At 53.3% G+C, this 18953-nt stretch overlaps 1 protein-coding gene across 1 annotated transcript in view; it reads right to left on the reverse strand.

Annotated features, from left to right (window-relative positions):
• The window catches only part of FAM178B (family with sequence similarity 178 member B), an 86841-nt gene that overhangs the window by 37306 nt on the left and 30582 nt on the right, over positions 1 to 18953 (reverse strand). The window contains exons 8-11 of the mRNA XM_045981328.1: positions 7851 to 7956; positions 1588 to 1681; positions 1122 to 1298; positions 730 to 827 (exon numbers count right to left, since the gene is read on the reverse strand). Of these exons, the coding sequence (XP_045837284.1) occupies positions 730 to 827; positions 1122 to 1298; positions 1588 to 1681; positions 7851 to 7956 (475 nt within the window). The remainder of the gene's footprint in view (positions 1 to 729; positions 828 to 1121; positions 1299 to 1587; positions 1682 to 7850; positions 7957 to 18953) is intronic.

Genomic DNA, 18953 nt, shown 5'->3' on the forward strand with positions numbered 1-18953 from the left:
TGGGAAGGGCAAGGAATTCCCTATGGCTGTGGCCTATAAAGTGGGGGAAGGAAGGAGGCGAGGAGAGACTGGGTGGAGCCAGGTCCAGTGAATGGGTCTCATCCTTGGGGGAGCAGAGCGCTGAGTTCATTCACCTCGTTCATTCATTTGAAAAGGATGAACAGAGTGCCAAGAGCACGTCAGGCACTGTTCTAGATGCTGGGGGATATGGCAGTGACTCCACTAAGGGACCTGCTCTCCTGGAGGTAACATGGAGAAAAGGCACCATAAACAAGGAACAAACAGTAAGATAAATTTCTGGCACCAAGCCAGGCTGTGCAGAAAACAAAGCAGAATGATGAGTTGAGAATTTGGGAGAGGGGTGGGGGAGGAGGGATTAGGGGACACAACGCAGCTGAGGTCTGAGGGACAAGAAGGAGCCCTCTACCAAGGGCTGGGAAGCAGCAGGCAGTGGGAAGGAAGGGGGGGCGTTGCTGCAGTCAGAAGCTAATTGTATAAGGCAATTGTTTTGCTAATAAGACCATGTTAAGAAAATTAGGCTTTTTTCCTTTCGTAATGAACTCATTAGTGAGTTGTATTTTTAGTTCCTTCTCCTGGGTGTTAGAGATCAGGCAGAAGGGGGAGGTTTGTTGGGACTGATGGGGAGGATTCTGGACCCCCACACCCCACCATGTCCCAGGGGAAGGGATGACCTTCAGAGGGAGGAGGCAGGGGTGGAGCGGCACCCACCTGCTCCGAGAGGTCACGTCCATGAAGAATTGCACGAGGGCCAGCAGGTTGTGGTGGTGATCTGACACCTTGCTCAGGGTACGGCACAGAGGCTGGAGCTGTGGGGACGGCAGGAAGCAAGGGGGGCTGCAGGAGGGCCCGCCTTCACCCTGATTTCCCCACCAGCCCTCTTAGGGTGGAAGCCAGAGACTAAGGGGCGAGGGAGGTGGCGGTCACAGAGGCCGGGGACTGGTGAGAATGTTCCCTGGTCTCCTGGTGACCTCCAAGCCTGCTATTCCCAGGGAGTGCACTCGAGGTGCGACTTCAGTCCCTAGTGACGAGGCCGTGGGAGGAGGCTCAGGACATTAAAGAGGAGGCTAGGGCTTGGACTTTGGCTTGGGGGTTCATGGTACCTGCCCGGGCCACTCATGGATGTTCTCCAGGAGCAGAAGCAGAAGCTGCTGAAGATCGGTCTTGGGTAGCAGGCGGAGCCCCACATCTAGGCCAGCTCGGCACAAGAGCTCAATCAGGCCCAAGAGCTCCCCATCGGTGTAGGCCGTTGGATGGGCTAGGGCACACAGCGCCAGGAACTGGAGCGGAGAGAGAGCTAGGGCAGGGAGGGCCTCCCTGGGGGGCCCGGCAGGGCAGGAGGGGATGGCTCTGTGAGCCCCGTGGCTGGGCTGTGCAGTGGCTGAGAAAAACAAGCAGTGAGGCCCAGAGTCAAGCCCCCCATGGGGTACTCGGGTGGCAGGCCCGGTTGTGGGGACTGTGGGCTTTCGATAGCATCAGTCCTGGCACCCGCCATGTGCTCAGTGGTACTGACCGCGTGCACCTGCCCAGCAGGTCTGGAAAGTGAACAGAAGTGCATGTCTGACTAACCTTACAGATGTAGCTCAGGCTAAGGTCCAAGGCAGTCTCTGGGGGGCTGTCCTGCTGCTGACTCCGGCTCAGATTGATGTCGTTTTTAAGCACTCTGAGGTAAGACAAAAACAGAAGGAAGGACATGAGAGGAGGTGGACGCAAGGGGAGAACTGAGGCAGGGAGCGGGGGGCCTGCTCAAGAGCAGGGAGCCTGTGGATGGCCCACGCAGCCTGGGACACTCGAGCCCTGTGTGCGCTGGTCCTCTACTGCAGCATAACAAATCACCCCGTCACACAGAGGCTTAAAAACAACAAGTATTTATTACGTCACGCGGCTTCTGAGAGTCAGGAATCTGGGAGGCCAGGGCTCAGGGTTTCTTGGGATACTGCCTCCAAAATGTTGGGGGTGGGTCTGCTGTCACGTCAGGATGGAATGGGCTGGAGCAACTGCTTCCAGGCTCACTCATGTGCCCGCCAGCAGGCTTCCAGGTCCTTACATGGGGGCTCTCCACAGTCTTCCTCAACCCCTCGGCCAGCTTCCGCCAACGTGAGTGATCGGAGAGAGAGGTGAATGAGAGACAGAAGCCACAGCCTTTATAAGCTGGTCTTGGAGGTGACATCCCCATCACTTCTGCTGATCTCTATGGTCTGCACAGGCCACCCAGACTCCGTGTGGGAGTGGGAGCCACACGGGGGAGGAATGCCAAAAGGTGGGGATCCCTGGGGGCTGGCTCCCAACTGCTGCCATTCCAGAGACCAGAAAATCCTACTCCATTGCCCCGAAAGAGTCTTCCTCAAGAAATTTTTTTGTTGGGCGCCTGGGTGGCTCAGTGAGTGAAGTGAAGCTGCCTTTAGCTCAGGTCATGATCCCAGGGTCCTGGGATTGAGCCCCACATCCGGCTCCCTGCTTGGCAGGGAGCCTGCTTCTGCCTCTGCCCGCTGTTCTCCCTACTTGTGCTTGCTCTCTGGCTCTCTGTCTCTCTCCCTCGCTCTCTCTGTGTCATATAAATAAAATCTTAAAAGAAAAGAAAAAAGAAAAAAGAATAGCCTTCATCCATACGGTATAGTGACTCTTTGCATGTGCGGGAAATTACGCCACACGGTAGCTTATGTGGGGGCCAGTTTCCAATGTCAGCCAGGAATATGGGGGAAATTCGGAGTAGAAATGACCTCCACAGGTCTCACACTAACATGCTGTCTAGAGACACGGCTAGTTTTGCCCAGTGCAAGACAAATCTGGTTGAGCTCAGAGGATGTTAGAGCCTAGGGTCATAGGAAAACACCACCACCGCCGCCTCTTTAAAGACTAGAGTCACACTCAGAGTGGCAAGGGCCTTCCGGTGGGAGGGCCATCAGGGGATAGCAGAGCTGCACCACGCTTGCGCAAACTTCCCAGATGTCCACTCGCTGGACAGAAAGCAGTAGCATCCGTCTCACTAAATGATTCTCTCTCTGGGCCAGTGTACACTGCTGATCGCTGGACACTGTTGCGGTGAGCTTACGACAAGGCGCTGTGTGCCGTCTCATCCACTTCTCCACTCTCACCAACTGGCTTGGAGCTCCTGAGAACAGCGGGCTCTCTGCAAACGAATGTATGGAGGACAGCAACCCTGCTGACCAGGGCAGCCTTGAGGGTAGCCGCCTGACTGCTGACAAAGGGGCAGCCCTCCGTTCCAGCAGGCTCCAGGAAGAGTCTCTGGTCTTCTTTACTTGACGCTGGTGCTGCTTCTCCGAGGGGAAGAAGGAGAAATCCATCTCCGGGCACTGGGGGAATTGGTGACCACGCACGGAAGTCGGGGCGGGGGCAGCGGTTAGGACTGGGCTCGGCCATTCTTCCAGAGTTCAGCCTTTATTAGGGCCAGGGAATGGGTGAGCCTGCGTGTGCACATCTGGGCACCTGCTGGGTCCGTGTCTGTGCAGGAGGGGTGTTCTGGTCCGCCCCAGCCTGTGAGCAGGCGTGGGGGCCAGAAGCTCGAGTGGGAACGTGTTCAGACTTCCCCAAGGGTGGGGGCGGGCACAGAACTGACTGTGACTCCGCTGAAGAGGAACGGGCTTTCCGACAGGCTGGCGCCGCCAGAGGCAGCAGGAGTGTGGAAAACGTGAGCTGGGGAGGGAAGTGTGTCTGTGGCAAGTGGAGAGGCCCGACAGACTCCCAGTGCGTGCTCCAGCATTTCCAGCGCCGCCTCTCCTTGGGCACAGCAGGCAATATAATGGGGTCCTCTGTCCCCTCCCTTTCCGAGGCTCTGAGGAACCACTTCAGTGGACCAGCTGCATCTGTGACTGCTATTCTGGGATGTGGCACCTGCTGATGCCCAGGCCTCCATCTCCACACTCCGAGCAGGAGGCCCCCGAGCACAGGCCTTCACAGCCTAGCCACCCCGCGCCCTTCCTGGACTTCGCAGGTTAAGAGCGAGGTGACGGTCCCACCACTGGACTCCATCGACAAAGCACTTTTTCTGTCCCAGCCCTGCCCCTCAGCCCCCACCTCCAGCTGGCTGGGTTCCGGCGCAGCCTGTGGCCAACACCCGGGAGCTGGAGGTTGGGTTATGATGACACCGTCCTACACTCACAAGTAATCTTAAGAGGGGCATGTCACTGACCTCTACCCCCGTTTCTAGATTTGTTTTCCCCAAGGGTTGAAACCCGTACTAAGTTACAGTCTGTAGTGTACACCGACATTCTCAGCAGGGGGATGGTAAGACAGGCGGATGATCACGGCACCTCTGTAACAGTGAGCCATCCTCAAGACACCCAGGGGTTGGGGGCCCCACCCTGCAGGCAATGCTCTCCCTGGGCTTGTACTGCTGAACCAGACTGGACCCGTCCAGGCCCTACAAGCCGAGGTCAATGCAGCGAAGGGGAATCGATGCTGAGCTAATGGGAAGGGAGAGAAGTACGTTTTACCTGGGTCAGATTACAGTGTCCTGAGATGGCCACTGACCAGCCTCCCCCACACTGGATAGGATACCCTTTCAATGGATTAACTGTCATGGAGTTACCCCTTTGGCCTCTGCACCAGGCTGCCCTTTCAGAGAACGGAGTGGATGGAGGTTCCCAGCACCTGCCTATGGCAGTTTGGTGGGCCAGTCCCATGTATCTGACTTGGACTCTCAGCTGGGCTTTTGTAAGCTGGGAGCAGCCTTGGAAGACCAGCTGTTGGTGACTGAGGGCCTTCCCCGCCTTCCAAGGTGAGACGGGGGCCTGTGATGGAGAGTGTCTGCGTAGCCGTGCGGCACAACCCCCTCAAGCTCTCGCCTCTGCTTCCTGGTCGAGTGTTCGGCTCTGGTCCCTCTTTTGCCCTTTTGCCCCCAGAGATCCTCCTGATTCCTCCCTCCCCAGTCTCATCACTGGGCAGAGGGCTACTATGTTTGCAATGAGGTGGACATCGCACAGTCCACCGGGAGAAAGACTGCATCGTTTGAAGGGAGACCTTGAAGCATTCGATGAGATGGTGATGGGTTTCATGGAAATCTGAGATTAAGAACAAACGGTGAAAGAAAGACAGTCTTTCCCACAGACACTAAAAAGAGAGCCCAGGTGTGGGGCCACGTGCAGCGATATCTCCACCCCTCATTTCCAACCTTGGCCAATGTGAGGGCTCTGTGGGGCCCCAGAGCACCTGTTCTATCAAGGAGCCCTAGATCAGGACATCCCCGGAAGTCTGCAGAGCAGTGGGTGACATGGAGCCAGCTGGCATGGGATGAACTTGAGCTTGGTCAGGAACAGGACGAGGAAGACAGTGGGGAGAAGGCAGCCTGCCCTGATGTTCCTCTAGTGGTCCATGTGTCTATGAAGGATGCCATTCTCCTGGTGGAGGAGATGCCAGAACCTTCCCAGTTCTTCCTGAGCAGTTAGAAGAGCTCTCTTCCAACCCAATGACTTCCAGAGCCTCCCCAACTGCAGGCCAGCGAGCAGCCCGGGCAACCCACCCAGTCATCTCTGCTACCTCACATCTCAGAGAGGGGACTGGAAGGGTCTCAGGACCTTTCAAATAGAGACTGTGTTCAGGCAGAAAGACCTCCACAGGGCCACAATAAGCAAGTCAGCCCTGAAGCCATCGGCCAGCTCCTCTGGGCCAGTTCTGAGGCTTCTCTGGGGAAACGGGGCCAACAACATGAGGCCCAAGGGAAGAGGAAGGGTGTCCAAACAGCACGTCTGGTGATGTGACTGACCACGCAGCTCTGACAACACTCTGGGACCACGTGGGTTTGCCTTCCTCTCACACAGGGCAAACTGCCTGGTCGAGCTGGAAGTCTACGTGCCGGGCTTTGTGTTCCCAAGAATTTGAGGTGGCAGATTTACACAGCCATTGTTCTGATGCCCACCTGTGCCCCCCCCCCCCAACCCCCACCATGGCCTCCGGAGAGGGTGGATTTGTCCCGGACAACGCACAAGGAGCAGGAAGCCATGGAATCCTGGGGGAAGGGAGAAGGGGGGGTGGGGAGAAAGTGGCGCTTTGCAGGGCGTGGAGTAAATTGGGTGGTTATAAGCCTCTGTCTGCGGTGGCACCTCCTACTTTCCAGGTGGACACCAAGTGCTCATCAGGACAGTTAGAAATAGCTCCTCCAAACCCCACAGGATCCTCAGCCGCCCTCCCAATTGCATTTGTTTTTCTAAGTGTAATTCTTCCCCTGACTCCTTCTAGAAGGCGGTGTGATTGAAGCTCTGTTGGGGAAGAGGCAAGTGGCTTATTACACCAGATGTGGAGCTCCGCGGGAAGAGAGCGGGGCAGGAGCAAGGCAGGAGCGAGGCAGGCTGGCACATGCGTGGCATATTTATAGCTGAGCGAGTGTGGTTTGGTCTGGTTTGGTTTGGCAGACAATTACTAAACACAGTCGTGGAACAGGTTCTTATGAAAGCGTTGGCCTTCCCTGTGCAGGAACACCCGCCTGCCCACCACAGCAAGGGAAAGGGTCCCTGCACCTCCTGGGGCCCAAAGATTTGTCACCAGGACGGGGGTGCTGGGCTCCCGTATAACAGCCTGCCCAGGGCTCTAAATACCCTGTTAAATCTTCTCAAAGAATCATCAAGAAATAAAACACACCTTATTACTAGTATCAGAATGAGAAAGAGATCATCATCACTGATCCAACAAACGTTAAAAAGATAGTAAGGGGGGTGCCTGGGTGGCTCGGTGGGTTGAAGCCTCTGCCTTCGGCTCAGGTCATGATCCCAGGGTCCTGGGATCGAGCCCCGCATCGGGCTCTCTGCTTAGCGGGGAGCCTGCTTCCTCCTCTCTCTCTCTACCTGCCTCTCTGTCTACTTGTGATCTCTCTCTGTCAAATAAATAAATAAAATCTTAAAAAAAAATAAAAAAACATTAAAAAAAAGAATCATCAAGAGAGTTTGAATGTAATATAATTTGTGGAACAAGTTTACAATATGTAACACTTTAACAACCTAGACCTAATCACTGTCCACCCAACAACAGTTATTTACATATTGTATGGCTCTGTTCCTAGAGGGCAGGGACAATGGGCATGCAAATTAGTACACCCCCCAACCCAGCCCAGTGCACAAAGGGGGCACCCACAAAACAAAATAGGCCATTGTGGAAATTACATGCAAGATTGTGCCTTGCTGGCCCTGAGTTGTTATTAGGTAATGGGCCAAATGAGGCTTGGAGGTAGACCAGAGAGATTGGGACAGTCCTGGAAGAGGAGGCGCGGGGAGGGCTCTGAGTCACTGAGGGGCAGGAACAGATGTCAGCCCAAGCAGCAGGACCCACCCATGCCTCGTTCTTCCTTCTCCCGAAGCTGGGAGCAGGGTCAATTACCAGAACGTTTGCCATTCGTGGTGTGATGCCCATATCCATGGGTACTCGTGTGTGGTTGTTCTAGAATCCCTCAGACGGCTTCAGCATGGGGGCTAAGAGCCCGAGTTTGGGAAATTTTTTTTTACTGCCCCCAAATGCACACAATTTCAAATACTAATCAGAGAGAATCTTCCATTTTTCTAACTCACAATGCTTATGGAGTTGAGGATACAGACCACAAACAATAATGAGATGGATAGTTTTGTACAACGAATGGCCCGTTATGCTGTATTACCTTTCTAAAATAGGAAATACTTGAATATTTTTTAGCATGAATACACGTTGAGAAGAATGCATCTTTCCTTCTCGGGTAATGTTTTGTTTTGTTTTGTTTTACCATTTTGACGAAGTTGTAACTGATAGGGAAAAACCTGTATGTATCTAAGGTGTACAAGTCGAGGGGCTGGAGGGGAGATACACAGTGTCGAAGGAATGGGAAAGGACAGCGAGGAAGGGGAGGTACTCACCTCTCACTGGGCTGACTGGGGTCCAGCGCAGGGTTGCGGGCTCCCAAGCTGTGGAATGTTTCCATGACCTCTTGCAGCGAGGGGCACCACCATTGCTTGTCTCCATCTGTCAGGCCAAGGAAGGCAGAGGGTCAGGGACAGCGGATGGATACAGCATACTACTCCCATGGGAGGGCAGGGTGTGACAGCCCCTGGACAGCTTAGCCCAAGGAGACCTGTTCCTGCCTTGTCAAGCACCGCAGGTGTTTTCTGGAAGAATCCAGCAACCAGCGGTTTTGAGACATGCACTGGAGCTTTGGAAACCTGGTCATTCATTCTTCTGTCTTTAAGCTCTGGCCACCTTAAAGTGCAAGGGCCCAGGGATGACAGTGCCCTGACCGGCGCCATCAGGCAGCCGTCGGGGTGCTGAGCTGCCCAGAGCGGAGCCCAATGAAGAAACCTAAACCACAGACCTCAGAACTGCGAGACGCAGAAGACACAAGTCTCAGCAGCCCCGGGCCCTTCGCCGCTAAGGGCTGAGGCCAGCTCTGGGCCTTGCGCTGACTCGGCGCTGTCCTTGCAGCAACAGCGGGGTGTTGCCAGGTCCAGGATTCCAGCCCAGGGCCCTCCCCGCAGCCTAGGACGAGTCTCCGCAGCCAGCTTGAGCTCAAGGTAGCACTGTTTCTTGACTAGTCTGACAAAACATGACCGGTAATCTGACCTCACCAACAGTGAGGGAAAACCTTCCGGACTTGGGGCTTTCTTCTGCCAGACTACTTAAGGACATTTTTCAGAACCAGGAAACTAGAAAAACAAAAACCAGTGCGGAGGATCCTATTTCCCAAAGATGGCTGCAATCCCATCTGCCTCCCACAGGCTCATGACCTCTCCACACCCCACTGAAAGGCCGAGTCCACATCTCCATACCGGTCCTTCCTCCACGGCATCTTATTGATTGATATACGTGCCTCTCCTCTCTGTCTCCCCATTAGAATGTAAATTCCATGAGGGCAGGGCCCGCTCTGTACACCTAGCGCCTGGAGGGTGGGGAAGCTGATTGAATGGACGACTGGAGAGAATCCTAAACAAACCTGAGTAGTACCCGAGTCAGAGGGAAACTGAAGACCCGCGGTAAGATAAGCTGGCGACTTCAGGGATGTTGACGGATGTCGACCTTGACAGATGAGGCGGAATCAAGAGCTTGGAAATGGGGCTAATAGGCTGTTAGCAGCACGTGGTTGGCCCTAACCATTCTGGGGGTAAGAGTTCCCTCTGAAGGACCCACTTCAGTGGGTCCTCCCATGTGCTGGAACCATTCCAGGCGCCAGGATAAAAAGGTGGCAGGGTTTAGGCGGGGACGACCTCGACCTCAGGGAGCTCACAGTCTAGGAGAGAGGGGAGCCAGGCAGAGAAATAAATACAGGAGAGTGTATTCAAAAGCAAAGCAGGTGAAAGGTGCAGAGCCTACTCAGAGGAGCTTACTCCAGTTCACTGGAGGTCCCGGGGTGGGGGGTGGGGCAGGGACGAGGGTGCGGGTGGGAGGGAACATGGCACAGGTCACAGGAAAGGAAGCAGGTAGCCCACAAAGGGACAGAAAGGACCGCAGCAGGGGAGCATGGAAGAGCATGGCAGCTCAAGGTGAGAAACAAAGCATCCTCAGCACCTTGAGAAGTTGTGGCAACAGTCTGGTATGGCTGTCCGAGGGTCTCTGAACCCCGTCCAAGGCCCTCTCTTCCGCTGGCATCTGGTGTCTCTCTCTTTAGAAATGTATATGGGTCGGGGCTCACCCAACAAGTAATTAGACTCTGGGGGGAGGAAAAACTTTGTTTGTTTTTTTTCCTCTTAGGCAACTTAACAAGTAAGAGTAATGATACCCCTTGCCCGCTTCACAAACGAGCTGAGAAGAATGAAGTCTGCAAAACACAATGAAGATTCCACTAGAGAGAGAGAGAGAGAGGGAGAGAGAGCGAGCGCGCTGTTTACCAGGCCCCTTGGGGGATTGTGCACGTTCGCACACGCACGTGTGGGCGGGCTGACGAACTTTCCAGGGAGGGAGGATGTATGTGCAAAGAGAATTGGCCTAGGGTGAGGCTCTGGAGGCCCAGCTGGTGGTGGGGGGGGGGGGGAGAAACAGCCTGCCAGCAGTGTAGGACCCCAAAGGGTGCTGTGCACGGCTGCCCTCAAACCCCCTCCTCAGCCTGTGCAGGTGCATCCGCTGCTTCTTTAAGGCCCCTTGGGAGCAGCGGCTGCGGGTGCCGGGTGCCACTAGCTCCAAACCTGGAGCCACGCACTGTCCCCTTCCCTGCCCCCACCTGGGAATGGCTCTGCACCACTGCTTGACCCCGACTGACAGGTCAGGAGAGGTTTCAGAGCAAGGGGTCTGGGCTGCCTCGGGATGTATCAGGCCCCCTCAACAGCACTGGAAATTGGTTAAGTGATGAGGACAACGAGGATGACGACGGACGCCCGCGAGCCCATAATTAACACTGCCTCTAACTAGGCCACCGAGTGTCCGGAAGGGGGGTTTTCCGGAGAGCTGACACAGAGCAGAACTCAGCCAGGCTGCCAGCTCCAGCTCCCTCCCTCCGCTCCTCCACACCCACACCACAGTCCCTGGAGGCCATTCCCCAGGGGAGCAGCGGGGGCCCTGTGCCTTTTTAAATGCCAGTGCTGGCAGTCCTGAGCTCCTGGGCTCTGCTTTGAGGCTGAGTCTGGAAGCGGCCCTCTGGGTGGTTCTCCTGGGATGGAACCCATGCTCTGGGGGAAGGCAGGGGAGGAAAAGCACGGGGCCTAAAATAAAAGTGACTTTTCCATCTGTGCCTCAGAAGAAGCGTTACTTCACGTAACACCACCACCTCCGCTCTCCTGGCACCACTGTCAGGGAATGGGAAAACCACACACACATCCCAAGAACCTCCCTCGGCTTGACGTGCTGGCCCAGCGGCTCCCCTCCACAGGCCTCCATCACCCCTTCCCACACAGCAGATCCCATTCTGGGCCTTAGCGGGTTGATGACAGGGCACAAGGTCTGCACGACTCTGGTCTCTTTCTCCCTCTCTCCGGAACCCCAAATCGAGAGGCTAATGAATGTTCAGGGTGGCTGCCTTGGGAGGGCCAACCATCTGCCTGGGTGCTGATTCTTGACGCCATCTAAGAGACCCCACAATTCTCCAGGAGGGGGGCTCCCCATCAGCCGTAATGGGGAGGTGCTTGTTCCTCAGGAAAAGCAAGCAACTACCTCATCAGACTTGAGCCCAGATCCCAACTGGAGCGTGGGCCTCACGACTTTGAGGGGAAGCTTATGATTTGTTGAACATAATTGAACCCAGTTTAAGTAAGAAGACCCAATTGGCTTTATTAAGCCATTCCGCCATCAGGCGGGACCCCACCTAGCAGGGAGTAGGGAACTCCAAAGAGTGGAACAAAACGGAAGGGTTTTTATAGGTGGGACAAGAATGTTATTAGTGAAAGAAAAGAAAGGATTGTTCCCTGCAAGGTAAACTTCCCTTAGGGGGAAGGGCAGGGGGTCTTACTATACAGATAGATTACCTCATTGATGTACATCAGAAAATGCCCGGCAGACTTACAGGGGTGAGGAGGGAGGCAGAAACTGTAGTTAGGTTAGGTTTTAATCCCCGGTTTGGTGACTTGGCCTAAGTGACGCCAACCTGGGTCTGTGGTTTTTCTTTTTAACAAATCTTACATTTTTTAAAAAAGGATTTATTTGAGAGAGAATGGGAGTGAGTGCACATGCTGGAGTGGGGGAGGGCGGAGGGAAAGAATATCCAAGCAGACTCCCCTCTGAGCACGGAGCCAGGGTTCCATCCTGTGAGCCATGAGATCAGGACCTGAGCAGAAACAGGTTGAGTCAGACGCTTAACCGACTGAGCCACCCAGGTGCCCCTCTCACCATTTCTTGTCCTCCTAATTGTGATTACTCAACTTCCCTCTGACCTTCTGTATTTAAATTTACACGTGTCTCAATATCACTGGCTTTAGGCAATCAGCTTCAGCCTGTCATTTAAACTTTTCACTGCTCAGTAAACAGTAACTGGACACCAGGCATTCTTCTAAACGCTGGGGGCCCAGCAGTGAACAAAAGAGACAAAGTCCTGGTCTCATGGAGCTGATGGTTGAGCAGGGAAACAGACAAAACACATGAAAAATAAACACACCAAATGAAGCCAGGTGTTATAAATGGCTGGGAATGAAAGGCAGTTAGGGTGCTGTGGGGGTGGAGGCAGGGGGAGCTAGAGACGGAAGGAGGAGCCCTGGGTGCACCCTGAGGCCAGGCCGCCATTCCTTGTTTTTTGGGCCCAGCCAGGAACCCAGGGTGCCGGAGGGGTGCGATGCCCAGGGGTGAGAGGCTAAGGACAGAAAGCGGGAGGCGGACCCACGTGAGACAGGGAAAGAACTTTTTGCTCCTCTCCCTGTTTCTGTTCCTGCTAGGACCTGCAGCCCCACCTTGCACACACCTTAGAGTACAAATAACATAGGTTCTAACTGTAAAGGTCAAGGCGTGCATGATTTCTTTGGAGTTTTCCGGCATAGTCGATAACATCCAAGGAGGGACTGGGTGGGGTCCTCAGGTACCTATTCCAGACCCACGACCTTAGACATCTTGACACTAAGATCCCGTGGCTCCTGGGCATAAGTGACTTGTGGAGGACACCTGGACCCTTGTCCTTGTTCTCACCAGTTCCTGGGTTCCTGAGAGTACATGGGCACCATCCTCAATGAAAGCCCAGAGCCCAAGCAAAGGACTCAATCTCCTCTCCCTTCTGAGCCCCTCCAAACACCCCATCTGCTATACTCTATCACTGATGCTATTCGATCAACTCTGCTCTCACTTCCTCCTGGCTCACTTTGATTTCTATCCTGTGTGAAGCCAACAACCTTCTCGACTGGCCCTGTGGGACCCCCTCTGGGTCCTTGGGCCCCGCCTGCCCGCGCCACACCCACACTGCCTACTGGGGCTAGGAAGCAAGTGGTCTCAGGAGGATGGAGTGATGTGATCAAAGGAATCCCTGTATGTGGTAAATACACACAAAATTCCATCAAGTCCATATTTTAAAAATGTGCACATCTCATTGGTCCAACTACAATGTGAGCAGGGGGAAGGAGCCTGGCATTGTCCCGGGCCTGGCGCTGCCTCTCACCAGGGACAGCAGCATGCCCGGGCCCGGATAAGCTTCGGACCCAGCCACTCTTCTAGCCTCCCGCCCCACTGGCTCCTTCTCCAGACGGCTGTACCCACATTCTTTCCAGGCTTCCTTTTGTTCTTTCCTTGCCATGCACCCATCCCAATGACCCCTTCGCTTTCCCTTTCCTACCTGCTCACCCTGAGCTAAGGCCCTCCTGCTGGTGTCCCTACAACCCCATGCCTGCCTTGTTGTAATCCAGCTGACGTCCCCTACCCCCACACCCTCACGCACATTTGTACCCCCAAATCCACCCACCACACACACACCCTCACACACACACGCACCCCCAAATCCACCCACCATGCACACCTCCCCATAGACACCCATTACACACTCACAGACACACACACACATATAAACCCACACACCCCCCACCACACACACACAACCCCCTAAACATGCACACCATATACTACAGATACACATACCACCCATCTACACACACACTTGTGCACATCTATACCACACCCATACTATGCACACACCCCCATCTGTACACACACTGCACCTATCATGACACACACAACACTCACCCAGACACACTCACACACCACACACACACATCCCACCCATACTTACCACATACAGTACCCATCCATACACACACACACACACACACACACACACACACACACAATACCCATCCATCTCAACCACACCCCCACCCTGCCCCACACAGAGTCCTTGTCAGCTCCTGGTCCTTTTGTTCATGGGCGTGAGGGTGTGTATAGGGTAGGTGAGGCCGTCCCCAGGCCACCTCTCCTCTCTCCCGCCCTTTGTAACTGACACCACTGCCTGGTGTCACCTAACACCATGGAGCATTGCTGGCCCCCTGTGTAGGACAGACTTGCATTGTGCCAAACCACCGAACCCCAGAGCTGCTAGAACTGGGTTCTGCTGAAAAATAACAAAAAGACCAAAAACAAAACAAAAAACCTACCTGGGCTTAGATAAGCTAGAATTTTATTTCTCTCTGATGAAAAAGTCTAGAAGCAGGTGGCCCACACTGGTGCAGGGACCTGACTGATCTGTAGGATCTTGGGTGCCCTTCTGCTCTGCCCTTCTCAGCATGTGCCTCTCTTTAAGATCGCCTCATGGTCCAGGATGGCTGCCAGAGGCCCAGCTGTCGTGTCTCTACTCTAGGCAACCACTTCCTCACTTTCTTACCTCAGGATGCACTATTGGGTTATTTTTAATGATGCGAGGCCCCCTCAGTATGACTCAGGAAGGCAGGAGCAAACCACCCTCTCACATTTAAAAAGCAAGAATCTGAGACGGATTTAGAGTCAATCAAGAGCTTCCCAGTAATGTCCCTGAATTCATGGCCCTTCAGGATTTCTCTCACTTTGGATTTCTGAACCTGAGATTTCTGGAATATTCCTGATGTCTATGTAAAATGAAGCAAAAGACACCAAACACTGACAAGGCTGTGGAGCAATGGGAACTCTCATTTTTTGCTGGTGGGAATGCGAAAGAGCCCCTTTGGAAGACCGTCTGATGGTTTCTTACAAAACTAAAAACACTCTTGCCACACAATCCTGCAGTTGTGCTCCTTGGTATTTACCCAAATGAACTGAAAATGTATGCCCACACAGAAAGCCGCACAGGAATGTTTACGGCAGCTTTACTCGTGGTTGTCAAAAACTGGAAACTACAAAATATCCTTCAGGAGGTGAATGGCTAAGCAAACCATGGTACATTCAGGCCGCGGATTATTACCAAGTGGCAAGAAGAAATAAGCTTAGAAGCCACGAAGAGGCACGGAGAAACCTCCAATACGTATTGCTAAGGGAAAGGAGCCTGTCCCAAAAGTCCACATACTGCATGATTCCAGCTAGATGACGTTCTGGAAAAGGAAAACTCTAGAGACCACCAAGAGATCCGGGGCTACCAGGGTTTGGACCGGGAAGGGAAGGAATGAACAGGGGGAGCACAGAGGGTGTTCAGAGCAGCGAGACTACTCTGTATGATACAGGAATGATGGACACACATCATACATTTACCAAAACCCACAGAATGCACACACACAGAGTGAACACTAATATTTTTTAGATATACTTACTTGAGACAGAGAGGGAGAGAGAGAGCAGGGGAAGGGGCAGAGGGACAAGCAGGCTCTCTGCTGAGCATGGAGCCCAACGCATGTGGGGCTTGATCTCAGGACCTTGAGATCGTGACCTGAGCCGAAATCAAAAGTTGAACACTTGACTGCCGGAGCCACCCAAGTGCTCCAGAGTGAACCCTATTTTCAACAATAGCCTTCAGTTAATGATAATGTATCAATAGTGCCTCATCAATCCTAACACATACACCGTACAAATGTAAGATGTCAATAGAAGAAACTAGTATGTGCTGGGGGTGGTGCTGGCAGGCCAAGGGAGTCAGAAGGGAACTGTTTTCTGATCAAATATTCTGTAAGCCTAAAACTGTTCTAAAATAACAGCAACTGGGGCACCTAGGTGGCACAGTGTGTTGAGCATCTGACTCATGGTTTCAGCTCAGGTCTGATCTCTGGGTTGTGGGCTCAAACCCCGTGTTGGGCTCTGTGCTCAGCCTGGAGTTCGCTTGGGATTCTCCCTCTCCTTCTGCACCTCCTGCTCATGCTCACTTTCTCCTAAATAAATAAATAAATCTTTAAACAACAACAACAAAAATAAGGAACTCTTGAGAAAAGGCAACAGTGGAAAAGGTCTCGCTCCCCCTACAGCAGCGTGGGCGGCCCCTCCCTGCCATCTAAGGAATCTGGGGTTCGCTGCATTCTGGATCAAGGACCCAGCTGAGAACCGAATGCAGTGGTTCTCAGACTTGTGCACACATTCTGGAACCTCTTAGGGAGCAGCTTCACAAGCCATTGTCAGCTGTCCCCCGCAGTGCCCCACTACTGTGGTTTAATTAGCCTGGCTTGGGCTCTAGAATTAAAAAAGAAATCTCAAGGGATTCTGAAATGCAGCCACATTGGGAAACCACCGAGCTAACAAAAGCCGTGGCCCTCACTCCAGAAGAGCACACAGGGACCCAGCCACACATGCTCTGGGGGATGATTGGGGTGGGATGGGTGTGGGGAGGAGCCCACGGAAGGCAGCCCTAGCTCCCCGCACACCTACAGCTCTCAGCCTTGCTCTCAAGGTGCAGGAGCTGAGAGGTCCTCAGCCCCACTATTTACTGGAATCATCTGGGGGAGGTTTTAAAATGCCCCTGCCTGGGCTATACTCCAGGCCAGTCTCTGAGGGCAGGACCCCAGTCTTGGTCCTTTTTAAAGCTTAGACACAGCTGAAAACTGGGGCAAGAGGCTGTGTCCTAGGGGAGCCATGGAGATTTTTGATCAGGGTCTGAGAGACTAACATGAAGAAGTGCTCACCATATTACTGCGTGAGGTTTATGCACTTGGCCAAAGTCCTCATAACCTGGCCCTCTCTCTGCCTGACTGCACATGAGAAGCACCTGGGAGCTTTAAAAGTTCATGCCAGGCACTGTCGTCACCGTGTTGGAGGTGCTGACCCACCTGGGGGGCAGCGCACGACCCTGGCAGGGACACGAGGGAGATGCTGGCTGGGCTGCAGTATCACACACACACCTGTTCCCCACAGGGCCGGCGGACCCACTTTCTGACCTTGGACAGCTGGACAGCACAGGATCAGAGGGGCTGGTGGGAAAAGATGCTGATGTCTTGCCGCGGACAAGGCACACACTCCCGACACTCAACTGCACATCCAAAGAATACAGCCCGAGTCGACTGCGTCCTAGCTGCTGGAGCCACCAGGAGCTCAAGAGAAGGTGAAGCGAAGGCAAGCAAAGCCACAGGCCCTGCACTCTAGAGCACAGACAGCAAGACGGAGAAGACGATAAAGTGATAAATGAGCTAGAACCGGGGGTCCACGTCCCCCAGGAGGCTGTGGGTCATGAAAATTGTGTGAAGCTTGGGCTTTCCAGGCCCCTGATTATCTGTGAAAAGGGAAAATCACATATCTACTCGGAGGCTTTTGCTGTGGTGATTAAATGAGATAGGCTGGGCCCAGCACTCAGGGCCTGGCACAAGCTCTCTAGAAACGTGAGCTATTATTTTCAAGGAAACAACTTTTATGATCACTACAGACAATAATATGTTTTTAAAATGAGGATCAATTCTGAGGTTGAATTACTGTTATTGTCGCGTTCCAACTGGAGACTTTGAAGGGGCTGGACCCAGCAAATGACAGCTCTGAGGGGGCCGGGCTCTCCAAGGTGGTCCTCACAGGGTTTGCCCGTTCCTTTGGGTCTGCACCGTGTTCTCGCAGTACCAGTGTGGGGATTAAGAAAACAGCTGGATCCCAGCTTGCCTCCTTGGCCCAGAGAGAGAGGCACCTGCTCTGTGAAGTCAGGAGTAAAGGTCACCCCCACGTGAACAGAGGGCTTGGGCTCTGGGCCCCGTATAGGAGTGCTCCTTGCATGTGGATGGCCACCACTGCTACCACGGGACATGGGATCCCAGGCTGTGTGGAGCCCAAGGGGCAGCTGTTCTCGGCAGGGCCTCTATCCTGGGAGGCTGCCGGACGCTCTGGATGGGTTGCTCCGACCACCCCAGAGGGAAACTCTCCCCTGCACCATGAGAGGCAGGTCAGGGGAAGTGAGGACAACCCCTAATGAGACAGTGAAGGGTGCAAAGTGTCAACCGAATAGATAGACTAAGGGATTTTTGACTGCTTAGAAACCATCTGAGAAAAGAAAAACAAAAACCAATCATCTGAGAATAGAGTGAGATAGGAATGGCCAAAATAGAACTAGAGGAACTAAGAAGAGGGAAGAGCCAGTGCCTGGGTGGCTCAGTCATTAAGTGTCTGCTTTTGGCTCTGGTAATGATCCCAGGGTCCTGGGACTGAGCCTTACATCAGGCTCCCTGCTCAACGGGAAGCCTGCTTAGCCCTCTCCCACTCCCCCTGCTTGTGTTCCCTCTCTTGCTGTGTCTCTCTGTCAGATAAATAAATAAAGTCTTTATAAAAAAAAAAAAAAAGAGGGAGCAGAGTATTTGTGCTACTTGGCTCCTTTGGTTTATCTAGCCATCTTTGAGTCATGCAGAAATACGTTTTTGCCCTGTTAACAGCTATCATATTTCGAGTATCCATTCTACACCCAGTGCTCCACCTCTGTTCTTGCTGCCGACCCTGAAAACTCTGAAATCCTGAGTGCTCAGTGCTGGCCACCCGGAGGAGGACTCGGTCAGTCGGACAGCCAAGTTCCTTCTGTGTCCTGACGCTGCTGCACGCTGCTGTAGGGATCTTCCCAAGGGAGCGCCTGTCAGACATCCTGTCTCCACTCCATCCATCCCATCCTATGCTCTGTCACCCGTCGTGCAGCCCCAGGTTCCCACAATATGTCAAAATTCCCAGGAAGGCATCAGCCTGCAGCTCCAATCAATGAATGCTTCTGTTGCTCTCCAAATCTTTTTTCTTTTTTTTAAAAAGATTTTATTTATTTATTTGACAGAGTGGGAGAGAGATCATAAGGAGGCCGAGAAGCAGGGAGAGGGGTGGGGGAAGCAGGTTTCCTGCTGAGCAGAGAGCCCGAAATGGGACTCGATCACAGGACCCTGAGATCATGACCTGAGCCGAAGGCAGAGGCTCAAACTACTGAGCTACCCAGGCACCCCTCCAAAACTTTTTTGATGGTGCATATCCATCATTAAATTTTTTTAAATGTATACCTCTAACAAATACACATTTATAAGCTCTACAAATGTACCTTGATGCTAATATGCCATGTCTGTGATATAACATGTTAAAAAGCGAATTTAAAAAAGATGAGCTATGGGGCACCTGGCTGGCTCAATCGGTGGAGCACGTAACTCTTGATCTCATGGCTGTGAGTTCGAGCCCGATGCTGGGTGCGGAGATTACTTTAAAATAAAATCTAAAAAAAAAAAAAAAAAAAAAAAAAAAAAAAAGGA

The sequence above is a fragment of the Meles meles genome, chromosome 16 (genome assembly GCF_922984935.1).
Source record: "Meles meles chromosome 16, mMelMel3.1 paternal haplotype, whole genome shotgun sequence".
Lineage (NCBI taxonomy): Eukaryota > Metazoa > Chordata > Mammalia > Carnivora > Mustelidae > Meles > Meles meles.